The 16388-nt window shown below is 36.9% G+C and overlaps 1 protein-coding gene across 1 annotated transcript in view; it reads left to right on the forward strand.

Moving 5' to 3' along the window:
- STK24 (serine/threonine kinase 24) overlaps positions 1-16388 on the forward strand; it is a 53212-nt gene that overhangs the window by 24833 nt on the left and 11991 nt on the right. Inside the window, exons 3-5 of the mRNA XM_058018300.1 lie at positions 10572-10628; positions 13456-13564; positions 13689-13846. Of these exons, the coding sequence (XP_057874283.1) occupies positions 10572-10628; positions 13456-13564; positions 13689-13846 (324 nt within the window). The remainder of the gene's footprint in view (positions 1-10571; positions 10629-13455; positions 13565-13688; positions 13847-16388) is intronic.

Here is a 16388-nt window from a genome sequence, read left to right on the forward strand (position 1 = left end):
CAGCTTTTTTTTATACATGTATACATGTGTAAAATACTGTCTACTGAGATGATTCTGCTTAGTCTGAAGTGTCATGTTACCTGTGTTTTTCATGGACTTCAGAGAGTCCTAACTGGGACGAGCAGTTCTTGTCTTTACTTAGTTTCTGTTCTGCATTGGCTACCCAGCAGATGCCTTTATTTTTTCCTTTGTGGTTGAACATTTTAGATGGCTGACAAACCTTGATGAAAGGACATAAATGCGCCACATGCAAAACCACAATGATTTCTTTGATTGCAGGGACCTTTTGGCCAGCTTGCAGTAAGGACTTGTGTTTAGAAGAGAACCTTTGGGCTCATCTGTATCTCCCTCCCCTCAAAGGGATGGCAGCCCCAGGACAGCTAGCATTCATCCTGACGCCAAGAGACTTCAAAGGAGGTAAGCGCCTCAGAAACGCTCCCCAGCCAAAACACTTGTCAGTCCTGCACCCCAGCCTGGCAATATTCTTTACTACAGCACTACCAGCATTCATGGCTCCTTTGGGACAATTTTTTGAGAACTCTATGGGGCCTCATCAGCTGCTTGCAGCCCCCTTAAGATTCACAAAGTTGTCCATTGCTGTCAGTTTGCTTAACAACGTGCCCCCAGTGGAAGGGAAAAAGACGTGCTACACTTCTGGAGTATAACTCAGACATATGCTCCCCTCTTTCCCTTAGTTTTTTATTTTCATATTTTGGATGAGGTCCAAACTTGAACTTTTTTCAATTCTTTTTCCTTAAGGTTAAATTTGGAGGAAGAAAAAAAAGAAGCCAAAACTAAGTGCTGCTTACTTCACACAGTTTAAAACCCAGTTTTAAAATAGATTTCTGAATTAGCTCTTTAAAACAAGATGATTTCCACCTAATTCTTTGTGTGCTTAAATTTCTAGTGAGCATTAGTCCAGAAAGGTTCTGTGGAAGTAAATTACTGCATTTTACTCTCCTTGAGGGACATATGTCCTTTGGAATTATTTTTCCATGTTAGAGATGCTACCTACATGAAGCACAGCCTTCCAAGTACCTGTGGAAAAGTAATTTAGTAAAGAAAGCAATTTAAAATAAACAGAAGTTTACTTTGATATCATAAATTTAAACACAAAATGCCCATTGTAGCTTTTTAAAATCTATTGTTTTGTAAAAGCAGACTTTTCAGGGGTGATATCGACCGGTTAATTCAGGTGAATTGTATGAATACTCAACTCTAGATCTTTATTTCCACATTCTTATTCTAGCAGATAATATATATTATGCATATTTTGTACATATATATATATATATATATATAAATTATATGTTCCAGTATGTTCTTACTATATGAAAACAAAGAATATTACTGGAATCATAATGAAGAACCTTCTAGGTTCTTGCTGTGTTGGTGTTGGTTTTTTTTTTTTTGTTTGGGTTTTTTTTTTTGTTTTGTTTTGTTGGTTTGTTTTTTTTTTCCTTTAGTAGGAACATTTGGGCATGTAGACTTTTAGTAAAGATGATCATATGTTTGCTAAACAGCTATTATTTTTTTTTTCTAAGGACGTGGATTTGGAGAGTATAGTTGGCGCTCACACTATGGAAGCTTTAGTATATTCAAATATGTTGAGGTAGTGAACAAGTGGATTGTCTTGGAAAATAATGTCCTGCCTAATTCTACACTTACATATGTGGAAATGAAGACAACTTTTCTTCCCTCATTTGATCTGCCTTTTACTGTCAGTGAAAGTGGAAGTGGTTGTTTTTGGTTTTTTGGGGGGTTTTGGTTTTTTTGGGTTTTTTTGTATGTGTGTGTATTTTGGTTTCTTTTTGGGTGGGGGACATAATTCTAAATAAATTTGGTCTTATGTCTGCTTCTCTAGAAATTCAGCAAGGAAGAGTAGAAACAGGACTGAGAATTGCTAGACTGCTTTCTAGTCTAAAAGTCTCTGTTGATGGACATCTCCTCTGGTAAAATGAGTGACCTAGCTATAGATGGGAAATGTTATATTGTTTGGAGACTCTGGAATTAAATACTTTAAAAAATCCTTTTAAAGGTAAATGTAGTTACTCCTATTGTCAGTTTTTCCTGGAAGAAGCTGATATTCAAAGCAACATTCTTTCTCTTTCAAATTGAGAGTAGAACTCAGTCGTTCATTTAGGAAGCAAAATCAATTTTAACCATTTTCTTTAGTAACAGTTTTAACTGTTAATAGTGTTAAAGTGTTTTTTCTTTAGTAGTGTACCAGATGATCTGCTTTAGAATGGCAAGATTTTTAGTCATGCTTTCGTGATTAATAGTTTATCTTAATCTGTATTTCCTACCATCTGCTTTTGCTCCTCTTACACCTCGAAATCCCAAGGTAGTATATTAATTTGCAAGGTTAAAGATAACTAATTCATGGCATCTGTTGGTTTTTCAATACTTTTTCACCTTTCTAAGAAAATGGGACAGTAGTTGAAGACTCTGCTCTAAAGCATGGATTGTTAGTTGTGTCAGCATGGGGAGGGAGAGGACAGTTTATCCAGGGGATGTCTTTGGTGGCATACCTGTGTATGTGTAGTGCTGTTACCTCATAAATAATAGTTTTTCTTGTTCTTTGAAATCAGTGGTTGTCTTTCCATGCCATCTGACTGTCAAGTGCTTTGAAACAAGTGTCTTTAGAAAATAATAGAGTTTGGTTTTACTTAATGAAATCTCTAATAACATAAGCAAATAGCTTTCAAATAATACACCCTAACCTATACAATTTCATGTTGTTGTAGTAGGAGGAATTAGATAGAAAATGATTAGCAGATGATTAGATTGTCAAAGAAAAGCTCAAGTGAAAGATTATGTACATTGAAGCACTCTGTGCTTCATAGGAAATGTTGGAGTAATAGTCATATTCTTATTCCTTATTAATGAGGCTAAAAATTTTCTGTTCTTTCAGCTATGGAGAAAAAAATTACAGTGCATATTGTGATTGCCTTCAAGAACAAACCATAATGTCTTAGAAAGATGATGTGAATTAACATAGAAAGTTTATTTTCCTTTCCTTGTTTTCTGCGAAGACAATTCCAAAAACTTTTGAAAATATTGTAGCCTTTCCTGAAACTGTTTAACAGCTGTAGGACTGGAGTTTTGGAGTAATAGGATTGATTTGCCCATTTGCAGTGGAAAGGACTTTATTTATTAACACTAACAGAATTAGGTACCTATAATGTTCAGATTTTGGAGAAACTTAATGTGAATATCTGACTTTTGGTATCAGTAATTCTATTCCTTGTCAAATCCTTGCTGTCTGTTGAAAGAATTAGTCTATGGCATTGAGCAATCAGACTGGCATCTGGATAGGCTGCTTGAAGTTCAGGGGTGCATTGCTTACCTTCTGTCCCTTTGCAATGATTGTGTACTGAAAAGAATGGAGTGAAAGAGTAGATAGTGATATGCTACTCATTCTGTGCTGTTAACATATGGCAGCACTGGCTGTTGTTCTGATTTGATTTAAATTGAGTAAAAAATATATAATGTGTGTGTGTATATATATGTAACATTTAAAATTAGTCAAAAAATGACAAGAATTGAGGCCATGAGGTAGATCTGAATTGTATTCATTAGCAAAATTGTTCATTTGCTGAATAACAGCAATAGCCATCTTGTACTTATTCCTGAAGAACTCAATTTTGGCAGCTGCTGTCAGTTCTAATAATAATCTGTGGGTCTATAAATTGAACAGTGAGCTAGTGGAAAGTTTGCAAATCCTGATGAATTTCACAGATGTAATGGCAATCATCAATGCGCAGGTGTCCTCTCTCTAAAGCCCTAAATAATTATTTTCTTGTATGTGTATTATTTGTTATGATAGGATGAGCTCCAGGACAAGGACATTTACAGTGTTTGGGAGGTCTTGATGCTTCTTGATACATGTTTTCAGACCTTTATTGTTGATGAAAGTTTTGGAAGTAGGAACCACAGATACATAAATGCCATTTCCTGTCATTGCCCAAATGCATAATTTATGGCATCATACAGAACGTAACTTTTTGTGCCTGATCTGTATCTTTTTTTGAAATTTCCCAATGTCCATGTGTGTTAATAAATAACAAGAGCTCAAATACTAGCGTTGTTAATAATGTATAATGATCTAGTGGCTACTGTTGTGGCTTGGTATTGAAAGGAGAGTAAGTTAAGTAAGAATGGTGCCTGAAGCTGTGCTTGATGACTGTAAGGAAGGCACTTTGAAAAATTTAGATACATGAACTATTATATCCCTTAAGGTAGAGTTCCCTGGTTAATCATTCTTCCTCTTATTATGAAGGGTGTCAGGGCCATAAATGTTTTCAGAATCATTTTAGACAGGTAGTTTGTGTTTCTGTCTCTGGTGGGTTACACACCTTGTTTTGGAGGAGGCCCTTCTTTTATTGTGCTTGTTGGGTTGGTGAAAGCATCTTTGGCATTACGTGATTCTGCCACCTGGTGGCTTTGACAAACAGCAGGGGCTTCAGATGCTGCTTGAAAGTGCATCCCCTCACATGGAGGGAAAAGTGGCTTAAAGTAGATGTGGAAGATGAGATACATGATGTCTGCATCTTGTTTTTCAAGTTGAGCATTTAAGAATCAGTATGCAAGTATTTAAAAAACTTCTGAGTACTACACTTGTCAGGCTTCTCTGGATTTTAAAATACGAGATTAACAGAAGACAAATCTCCATGTAATGGTAACTACTTCCAGCTGAAATGCAATTTAGAGAAGTTATCATGTTGTGTGCATTGTGTATTTCAAGGTTCTTTTAATCTGTTTTTCTTATGCTTGAAGAATTACAAATATCAATACTAAATTTATATCAGTACTTAAATATAAGAGTCTTTTCCTGGCCCTTATTACTTTGGCATAACTGAAAAATCAATTTAACAAATTATCACATCTCAAGTTGTGCAGTGAATATCAGTTTTGGTACTAGTCTGTTCTTTTCAATTGAAGTTGTGTCTTTTTGTGTTTTTCTGTATTTGAGGTTATTCTTCTAATGCAATGATGGTAAAATTTCTGTTTATAGGTCAATTTAGCAAATCTGTCATGTTATTTCAATCAAATATAGTATTTCTAGCTTCTGATTGTTCATAGGTGTTTTAATGCTTGCAAATAGAGATTTTAAGTGGAGTTTGGATGTGGCTTGTGTCCATAACTAAACAAGGTTTTTACACATGTTTATAAATATACTTTGTTCTGTTGCTATGGTACATTTGTGTACCATACATGTAAGGTGGGAAATGCCTTTTCTCACAATGAATTCAAGTTGGGAAATTCTCTTTCTTACAATAGGTGTGGGGAGATTTTACTTCACTTAAAAAGCAACGTATGCTTACTGTTGTTACTACAGTTTTCAAATTGGACAGGTCATTCAGTGCACTTACTTCAGGGTCCTTCCAGTCCTCATTTTGTGTGACTGTGTTTGGTTTTCCTCTGCAGTCTCTCCTTCCCATCAGAAAGGAGATTTAGAAACAATTTCATCAGTACGTACTTGGGTTGATGGCTTTAGCTTGGTCTCTCCTGTATAATATCATTGTGTAAGAAATGTGTATGTTCTCCACATAAAAGAAATACAAAGCATCTCTGAAGGTAGGCCTCTCCCATATTTATTCAAATGTTTTTTAACTTTGTAGGGACTTAAAACAAGCAAAACTTATTATCCAGCATAAACAGAACAGATGACTGGGGATACAAGCATTATATATATAGCCAACCCAGGACACATGGTAATCTTGATTACTTGTTTCTGTAGGTCTTCTGTCCTCCTCAGATTTCAGTTAAAATGTACCTTTGAGATTCTATAGGAGTTTTTTGGTGGATGACATTTTTTTTTCTCCAGTGTACCGTCTTCAATTTTTATGTACTAGAAATTCTTTACCTACTGTACCTGCACTTATTTTGCAAGTACTTTCATGGTATGGAAGTAACTTGATGAAGGAAACTTCATCAGAGGTGAAGTTGCTATTGTAAGGTTTTCTGTGCTTTCAGAGTTAAAATCAGAAGTCAGACCTCAAGAAGAGCAACCATAGTTTGGAAAGGATCTATAGAAACTCTTTTAAAAGTTTCTTCTAGCTGTTTCTTTCTTCAGCTTCATAGTATCAGAGGAAAACCCCTTGTTCTTGCTGCAAAAAAAGGAAATATTCCATGTGCCCTCATTAATCTGCTTCTAATTTTATAGAGAAATAATAATTCTAAATTTGGATTGATGACTCACCATGGCTTCACTGTATTTTGAAGAAAATTCAATGCTGTGTTGTGGCTGATGCTTAGAAGAAGAAAACTGTTCTTGTTTCAGATCTTAAAGTGAAGCACTGAATGTTGCTAGTGTCAGTATATAAATGTAGTATCTTCTTGAAAGTATAAGTGATTATGTGTAATATATAATTACTAATCTAGGCTATGGAAGAAAATATAGGTCTTTCAGAGTTCTGTTTGAGAGCAAAGGGAGAATATATACTGAAGAGGGTGAGAAGTTCAAGCAAAAAAAGAATTTGGGCAGCTTTAAAAAGGAAAGTGCCAGTAGGTGTTAGGGAATGTAAGGCATGCCAGAGATACTCAGAAAAGAAGGGAAGGAGGCCTGTTGCTATGGTGATGCCAAAGTCAGTTGATAGTAGCTCTGTACTGGCCTTGTGCTATTGTTACAAGGCATTATCTCTGGTTTGTATGGCCAGGTTTTGGTACTGAGGGGGCACAGGGGCAGCTTCTGTGAGAAGCTGCTGGAAGCTTTCCCCAAGTCCTATAGAGCCGCTGCCAGCTGGCTCCAGGGTGGGTGTGCTGCTGGCCCAGGCTGAGCCCCTGAGTGACTGTGGCAGTGCCTTTGGGATAACAGATTGAAGAAGGGAGGAGAAAACCTGCACAGCTGCAGCTGGAGAGAGGAGCGAGAACGAGTGAGAGGAACAGCAAACACCAAGGTTGGTGGAGAAGGGGTGGGGGAGGAGGTGCTCCAAATGCTGGAGCTGAGGTTCCCCTCCGGCCCCTGGTGTAGGCCACGGTGAGGCAGCTGTGCCCCTGCAGCACAGGGAGGTTCAGTGGGACCACAGAGATCCACCTGCAGCCCATGGGGGGCACCCACACCACCCACACGGGTGGATGTGCCTGAATGAGACTGGCACCCTGTGGGAAGCTCACTCTGGAGCAGGTTTGACAGGACTTAGGACACTGTGGGACACCCACAGCTGTTCCCTAAGGACTGCACCCCATGGAAAGGACCCACACTGGAGCGGTTCATGAAATATTGCAGCCTGTGGGAAGGATTCATGTTGGAGAAGGTCCATGGAGGACTGTGTCCTGTAGAAGCAGGGCAGGAGTATGAGGAGTCCTCCCTCTGAGGAGGAAGGAGTGACAGAGACATGTGATGAACAGACCATGATCCCCATTCCCCATCCCCATTTCCACTGAGGAGAGGAGATGGAGAAATTTGGAAGTGAAATTCAAGCCCATGAAGAAGGGGCCAAGGGGAATGGGTTTTAAGATTTGGTTTTATTTTTCTACTCTGCTTTGACTAGTAATAAATGAAACTGATCTCCCCATTTTGACTCTGCTTTGCCCGTGAGGGCAACTGGAGATTGTTCTCTCCCTGTCCTTACCTCAGCCCATGACCCTTTTGCTTTATTCTCTGTCCCATAACCAGGTGAGGAAGGGAGTGACAGAGTGCTTTTGGGGGGTACCTAGCATCCAAGCCCCCACAGACATAAAGTCAGTATATTGGCTGACTTCCAAGCCCTCACAGACATAAAGTCAGTTGTTGGCTCTAAAATGAAATACATATTGAGAAATTCATTACAGCTGTCTCACCAAAAGGATTTACTTGCATCTTCTTGTCAAGCAATACATGCAGATTTTATATACAAAGCTTAAAAAAATTCCAAAAATAATTAAAGAAAGGTGATAATAAGATTTGCTACCATAGTAATTAAATTTGTTTGAGTACAACATATGAATCTGTTCAGATACTTCATATGAATGATGGAAACTTTAAAAGCCCAAAACCATAGATGAAGTTGAGTAATGTTTCTGAGGCAAGGGGGAACCATAGAAAATTTAAATTAACTTTGAATATAGAGATCCAGATAAAAAGATGGCATAATTGTAATAGATTGCAATTACTTAGCTTTACACTGGGATACAGATACAGGTGTGTGTGTGTGTGTGTATGGATTTCTTAATTGTATTTCCATACTTCATTTGTTTTAAAATGTAGAATTACTGAGTTTAGTGGATTTTGTATTGTAAATTCAGACATGTGGCCTCAGGCAGCTGATGATGAAAGTTTCAGGAGCAAAGACTAGTTAAACTAGAAAAACAGTTAAAATGATAAATGTTTATTTTAAAAGACTAGGAGTAATATAACATGTAGTAGTGTAATTGTGTTATATAGTTGTGCAACTGTGTAATTAAAATCTATGTGAGTTATTTTCTACTTCTAATTTCTAGTTTTCAGCTGGAGAATTTGGTACCTAGCATTCTAGAGAGTTTGTCTTTTGGGAAATTACATCTTATTTTTGAGTTAAATCTTTGAATGCTTGAGATAATAGAAGAGGGAAGACACAACTCATGTTGACATCTGTGTGAGGTGTTGTCGATGTTTGGGAGTTTTTCCCATTTTTTTTTTCTTCTTCCCTTCTTTTCTTCATTGTTCTTGAAAAGGATCAAGGGGTTTGCTTGCTTCCTTTACCCTGTGCTTTCCCAACCAGGCACTTTCAGTGGACTGGGAAGTAGTGATAGTTGACTTCTTTGTGTTTAAGTTACTATTAAAATGAAGTGTGAGTTTTGAATATTCAGGAACTTTCATGTAGCTTTGAAACACATTTTATCAGCAAAATATAAATACAAAATTTTGATCAAGTTTGGGATGACTCACTATAAGACACATCTCAGTAATGTTCTTGTTCTGGAACTGCTAGGACCTGGAGCCTTGAAGGGACAGGAAAAACCTGGAAAAGTTTAAGCAGAAAAACAAGTATTTCAGTACTGTGAGAGACTCTATCAAGATGAGTTACAGTTCGTGGAATATTTGTGGTGTCTGCAAGAAGTAAGCACTATCAGGGTGTTGTCTCTCAGTACTGAGGAAGAATATATTTTTTAATTACTCTTTCTTCCTAAAATGCATGTTCTGGCTCTCTTGAAATATTTTTAACAAGGCTGTGTTTGTCAAATAGCGTGAGTTGATTCCTGAAGAAAGGTATCTATATTTAGCTGAATCTCTGTGTTAAAAATAGTGGATGAAGAAGGAACCCTAATCCAGGGTCTTATCTAAAAATAGTATGGTATGTGTAACTGGGAGTAGGAAAAATGCACATTTACCTACAGCAGGAGTCCAGAGAGGGGGTTGATGCAGTGAAGTATAAATATAATAATGACCTAAAGACTTAAGTAAGTCCTAAGGGCTAAAATTTTAATCCCTCAGAGGATTTAGATGAAGTTATGTCCTGTAATACATTTACCACTTCTCTAAAAATTTGAATCCATCGTTACAGATGAGAATTCAGAGTCAGGTGTCCTGGCTATGTGCCATTATTTTTACATGAAGTTTTATTCTGTCAGATAAAGTACATGAATATTGTTGCTATTTATGTGCTCCTTGCTCTGAGAGATATCTATATTATTATACTAGAGGTCTTGTGAAAGTTTGGTGCATACCATAGAGGTGAAACTAACTAACAAAGTGTAAAATAACTTGATAACCATAAAAACTAAACCACCAGTGTGTTTTCTGCAGCAATTTCATTTGAATACCTACGAAGTAGATTTGTGGCTTTGCTTTGTTGTGTGTTTTAAGGCTGGTACTGTAAGGAAAAGGTGAACTGCTTCTCTTTAGTGTATTTGGGAAAAACGTGCTGCAAACAGTGGAAAGAAATGATTGGGTCCAGTGTCTTTCTTAGCACACTGCGTTGTATATCTTGTGTTAAACAGTCTTGTAATATGTACCCAGATCTTCTTTAGGAGTATAGTAGCTTGATGCTGTTGTTAGCTTTTCTTTTACTATCTGCATCTAGTAAGTTGTTATAGTCATTTTAAACAGTCTTCATTACTACTTTGCTTCTTCTTTCTTAAACAAAACTGTGCAAAAGTTCTATACCATATATCAGATGCATAAGCATTAGTGGAGAAAACCTACTTGACTGTTCAAGAAAATGAAACAGTGCAAAAAAATGAAGAATAAATTCTATTTCAATTTAAACTAGACAGGAGTCAAGCTTAATTAAAGAAAATATTTTGAGGTATCTGTACAAATAAAGATGATCAACAAAATCAAGATATTTTTTAAGGAAAGGAAATATGTTATATGTAACACTATTTGATATTTGGAGTGTCCATAATTGGAATTTTAAAATTGAAATGCATTCTTCTCCATGCACACACTCTTGAGTAAATAATCCAGAGATATTTTTGAGGAACAGCTAAATGTTAGTGATGTTTCAAAACTATGGATAATTTCTTCATCAAAAAGAATGGGAAACGTCCCATTTACTCAAGTTACAACTTTTTTTTTTTTTTTAACCTTAATGCATTTTTTGTTTTTTTGGTTTTTTTTGGTTTTTTTTTTTTTGTTTTTGTTTTTTTTTGTTTTTGTTTTGCAGGACACAAAATTATGGATTATAATGGAATATCTGGGTGGAGGCTCTGCCCTTGATCTAGTAAGTAAATGATCCATTTTTTTTTACTCATGTAACTATATTCCTATCATTCCGGAAGCTATAATAGATCACTTGGCTGTGGCAATGTTCACTTTCAGGAAAGGATAAAAGTATTTGTCAATGCCAGAAAAATGTTATTTTCCATGAGGCATGACTGATTATTTGTGTAAGTAGAAGGGAACTAAGCAACATAATATTGGAAGCAGGATATAAACATCTTAGAATGCTAATCTTCAGTCAGCCAGAGAGCACTAGTGCCTGAAAATAGTTTTTTGTATCTCTTAATTCTGCCACCACAACCCTTATACAAATTTATACATTTTAATGTATCTTCCTTACCATCCCCTCCCTCAGACAAATAAACAAAAGGTTCCTTGTTTGAAGTCTTTCTGAAGCCTAAACAGACAGAAATACAATTTCGGCTGGTATTAAAAATAATATTTCAGAGAAACAGAAGAAGCTCTGGACTCCATGGAGGGTACAGAGGCCTTGCAGGGAGCCCTGGATAGACCAAAGGGCTGTGCAATCATCAAGGGTATGAAATTTAACAGGAGCAAGGACCTCATTCTGCACCTGGGATGGAGTAGCCAGGTTTGAATTGGAATTCAAAGGGGTCAGTGCAGATCATGTTTTCTGTAACTGAATGCTGATATTCAGCTATTAAAAAGCACCCAGGCCCCTTCCCAAATGACACACCTCCTTATGTTCACTGTGGATTTGAAAAACACTATTATAGGAATAATAATGCATGTTTTAAGTATGTGAAAATTGTTATCCAAACTGTGGCAGAGTGTCTTTGTAGCAGAGTTTGCAGTTGTCAGATGGGATAACTGATAAATGCTTGAGGAAAGAGCAAAAGGAGCAAGGTCACTGTAAGGGGATTCTGCTGGTGACAACCAGAGCACAGGAGTGGGTGTTAAATGTGGGCTTCCTGCAGTTGTGTATTTTTGAATGCATTTATACCTTTAGCTTCCACATCTGTTAGGAGTTCTGTGGTTGTTAAGTTCCCCATAAAGATACGATAAAAAATCTGGATTTATTATTGTGATCACTTTTTTCTTCCGGACAGAAGAGCAATTAGAAATTGTGTTTGATTTCATAAATTAGCTATTGCTTTCTTTGTGTAGGTATAAGATAGCAGAATGAAAACATGTTTCCATATTTTCTTCTTTTTTAAAAATCTCACAGATTTCACTTGTGTGATCACTGTGTGTTTATTATCTAAGTTTGTTACCTAGAAATAGTAGAAAGTACTTGTTCACATCTTAAAATATTATTGAAGAAATTTCACTCCAGAAATTAAATCATCCTCTAAGCACACCTTTTGTGTGCTTCATTAATTTTCAGTTTATGTTCTGGTGTATGTTCTCCTAGTTCTAACATGCACATTATGGTTCTCAACTAGAACCTGGCATGCTTTGCCACGTTTTCATACTCAAGGCAAGGATTACCGAGATCCTTGAATTCCATGTTCAGAGTGCACACATGTCATTCTAGCTTGGTGTTTTCTGTACTTGAATATGCAGTGGATGATTTCGAAATCCTGCCTCACAAGGAAAAGTACATATAGTGCAACTGCATGTACATTTTTGGTCAAACTTTGAGTATAGTTCAAGTTTGTGACCAAGGTACAAGTGCCAGTCTTCTCAGATTTACTGTTTTCAGTAATTCCTCCTCACTAAGGTGAGCTGAAGCTGACATAAGAGGTTTTCCCCCATTAGATGTGCTGTGTCATGTTACCAAGTCTCAAACTGGTGCTCACAGCCTGGCTGGAGCAAAGCTTTGAGAATATCTTAGTGGGTTTCAGTGGTAATATTGTGTGTATTATCAGAGCTAAGGAAAAGCAAATAAGATTATAACTAAAGCTGCAAAGATAAAGCAAATGCATTGTTACATGAAATATTACCTCTGTTGCTATGCATGAGGATTTCTGAGGGATGTACTATTTTTAATTTTTATCTGAAAATCCTTATCTGAAATGCTTTCCTTCTCCCAGAATGAAGCTTTAGAGGTACAACATTTTGATTGTGATTCAGTGAGTGCTGTTGTGCAGTAAACTAGAATAGTGGAATATTTCCAATATTAACTGTTGGACACAAAGTTTCAGTGTCTCCCTGGAGATGCCCTTATTGTTTAAGGACAGGGTTTAAGATGCCCTTATTGTCTCTCTTTCCTCTGTTATTCTCACTTTTAGAATTCATATCACATGTAAAGTACTTTGGGATCATATAATGTTACTGATTCCTCTCATAAGAAAAATTACTTGGAATCTTTTAACAATTAGCAGATTTATATTTCCAGTATTACTTGAAAAAAGTTAATGTTTTAAAGGTAGTATTCTTTCAGCCTGTCAGTTTAAATTGAGTTTTAGAGAGTTTCTCAAAGTCCAGTGCAGTGTGTAGTCACAGACTGATGGATGTAGTACCTTGAATGTCTTAGCTTCTTGCTCAGGCTTTGAGTCCACATAGGGTCTGTGGAGTTGCACGTCTAAGTTCAGTGTAATGTTAACAATCAGATGCTTTTCAAAGGCATAGTATATCTGACCACAAAGCAAAAACTCGAGGCTCTGTCTTTATGGCACCTTTAACAAATTTTACATAATATTTAAAATAAATTATTTCTTTGCCTATTGTTCATTAAGCCATTTAGTTTAGAATTATGTGTTTTAAAAAAAGAGTATTTTGTTTTGTCTCCCATTATGAAGTTAGAAAATTGGAAGTTTTGAGGGCTGGCAGAAGGAGTAGTTTCTTTTTATAGTCACAGTGTTATTTTTGTTCTCTGTTTGTGCTTTTTTTATACATATTTAAACATTTCTTGCATCTCCTAGTTAGAGCCTGGCTCACTTGATGAAACTCAGATTGCTACAATATTGAGGGAGATACTCAAAGGACTCGATTACTTGCATTCGGAAAAGAAAATCCACAGAGATATTAAAGGTAAATTGTTTTATTTGTGATGAAAGAATATCAGAAGAACTCATGCAAACCTGTATGAGCACCCTCACATTGTCAAATGGTATCAAATATCTTCATTTCAGGTATTTCTTCTTCTTTATTCCAGCTGCTAATGTATTGCTGTCAGAACAAGGGGAAGTAAAACTGGCAGATTTTGGAGTAGCTGGACAGCTAACAGATACACAGATAAAGAGAAATACCTTCGTGGGAACACCATTTTGGATGGCGCCTGAAGTAATAAAGCAATCAGCATATGATTCAAAGGTGAGGTACTTCAATGCATTACTAAAGTCCCTTCCTTTTTCTAAATCAAATTGCATCGGTTGGTCTTCAGAATGCAGCTAATAACTTTGGCTGTGTCTGTATGAGGCTGTGTTCAGATGACACCTAGCAGCTAAAAGCTGTTGGTGAGGAAAGGTTTCCTAATTTGTATCTAAAGTTTACGTTTTCTAGTTTATTAAGACAATCCAGATGGCAAGAAATGATACAATATTCATGAGTGCATCTCATCACCTTTTTTTCCCACTCTATTGATGAGTATTTTTGGCTGTTTTAAAAGTAGAAGAGTGCAGATATTTAGAAAAAGTAGAAGAGTGCAAATATATTCAAAATGTTAATATTCTTCCTCTTGCATTTAGAAAAAAAGTAGCCAGCAACACAGTTGAAGAATATGGATTTGGTGGATGTGCAAGTGTTGTTTGAAAGGGCTGTTACTCATCTCTGGCAAAATGTGCCGCTCTGACCGTGTGCTTTCATATTTGCCATTTGGGAGGTGCTGATATTAAATACCAAATTTATCTATATACAGGATTTTGATCTAGGAGAGTGGCACATCAGCATACTGAAATCTCAAGACAAGCACAAAATACCAATTGTAATACATAGCTGGGTCACAATAGCAATGTGATTCCATTACTGTTCTCTGTATTCTCACCAGTATGGCACTGTGTGTCCCTACTTGCCAGGAAGGAATATGCCCACTAGAGCCACTTCAAGCCTATTGCTTTTTTCAAAGTTCTTTGTGTTAGTTACTTGTTTTTTATGCTTCTGTTGGTTTGAGGTACATCTACAGCTCTTTGCTGCCCCTGCCTTCTCCCTGCCCCACATGGCCTGGCTAGCTCAGCAGGACACTCATGCATCAGGATAGGCTCTTTCCCAGCCCGCTGCTGCAGCTGTAGGTCTGAAACAAAGGTCACCCTCAAGCCCAATTTGTGTTAAGATCAACTTTCTTTATTACAATAACCAGTATTTCCTTATGTTCTTCCCTGAGCTCATCTTCCTCATCTTCCTTGCCCATGTCCTCTGATTTCCCTTTAGGGATTTGTTGATTGGCTGTATCTCCATGCAATGGGACAGGTTGGGATGTTTCTTTCCATTTGCCAAGGCTGATTCTGGTCTAGGCTGTACTATTGCTTAATTCCCTATTTGATATCTTTCTGTAAAGAGGCTATAACAAGCAAAACACTGTGGAACCTACAGAAGCTTAAATAACTCCCAAATCCCAATTTAAAGTTGAGTAAACATTTTTTGAATGGTGGTAGTTGTTTTTTCCCTTTGTGTGTTTTTGTGGGGGATTTTTAGTTAGTTTATTTGTTTTGTTTTTGGTTGGTTGGGGTTGGGCTTTCTGTTTTTTTGGGGTTTGGCTCCTGGGAGTGACCATCACTTGGACAAAGTATGATTCAGCTCTTACATTTTCCATTCTGGCTGTTTCAGTCTGCAATGGCATATGGACATAAGAGTCTTGGATACTCGATGAGAATTCCCAATAAAAGCTTGAAAGGGCTCTAGGTTTTGCCAGTGCTTCTGCTTCCTGTTTTGATTCCTGTCTTATCTGAAAACATGTTTTCTTAACATGCTTCATTTTCATATATCTACTTCTCTGTTCTTTCTACTGTAAAACTTGTACTGTAAAAAGTAGATATTTAATTTGAAAGTGTCTTTCTTTTGCACATAGCCTATTTCTTTGACTTACAAGAACTTCAAAGCCAGACTGAATTTTACTCATTAGATTAGAAGAGGAAAGGCTTATGGCAGTATTGCAGCAAATAGTAGTTACCAGTGAGTTGGTGACTGTCATCTGAACATGGAAGAATTTCTGTTCAAGATTTGAAACTTTAAAAATTGCAACATGTGAATGGACGGTCACCACATCTCGAGGCCATGCTTATCCCTCTCCATTTGGAGAACTATTTGTGCTTCTTCTGGGGTTTCACTGTCACAGTCAAGTCCATCCTAGAAATGCCTAATTGGGTACATGTGCAATTGGTACTTCCTTTCCTATCTGTGAAAGGGGAGGATATGGTTCCAGAGGAATATGGGGTTAGTTATTTTTGATGATGGGTTTCCAAAACCCATCTGGGACTTCAGAGAGTCTAGTGTGCATGACTATACCAGCCATGGTCTGTTGCACATTTTTTTTCATTTTTGTAGAGGAAGGTCACTAGCAGTAGTTTTATAAGTACATGAGGAGAAAAGGAAGTATTTATATACATATATGTGTGTGCAGGTGGAAGGCTGTACACTCAAACACATGTAAATTTGGTGTTTATACTTCATATACACATTCTCCACCTGTGACTGAAAGTCTGGAAGAGGAAAAGTATCCATTTATGTGGCTTTAACACTCACTCTTGAGAAACTGAAATTCTGAATAAATTGGAAATAATAATGCTCAGTTGTTAACATGAAGACTCATCTTCACAGGTGACATTTTTCTTTTGTAACCAAGAAAAGCTTTCCTGCTAGAGGGAAGTTACTCATAATTAGGCTTGAGGAGAGCTTAGCTGATAATGCTCTTATTAAGATA

Source organism: Melospiza georgiana, chromosome 2 (genome assembly GCF_028018845.1).
Source record: "Melospiza georgiana isolate bMelGeo1 chromosome 2, bMelGeo1.pri, whole genome shotgun sequence".
Classification (NCBI taxonomy): Eukaryota; Metazoa; Chordata; class Aves; order Passeriformes; family Passerellidae; genus Melospiza; species Melospiza georgiana.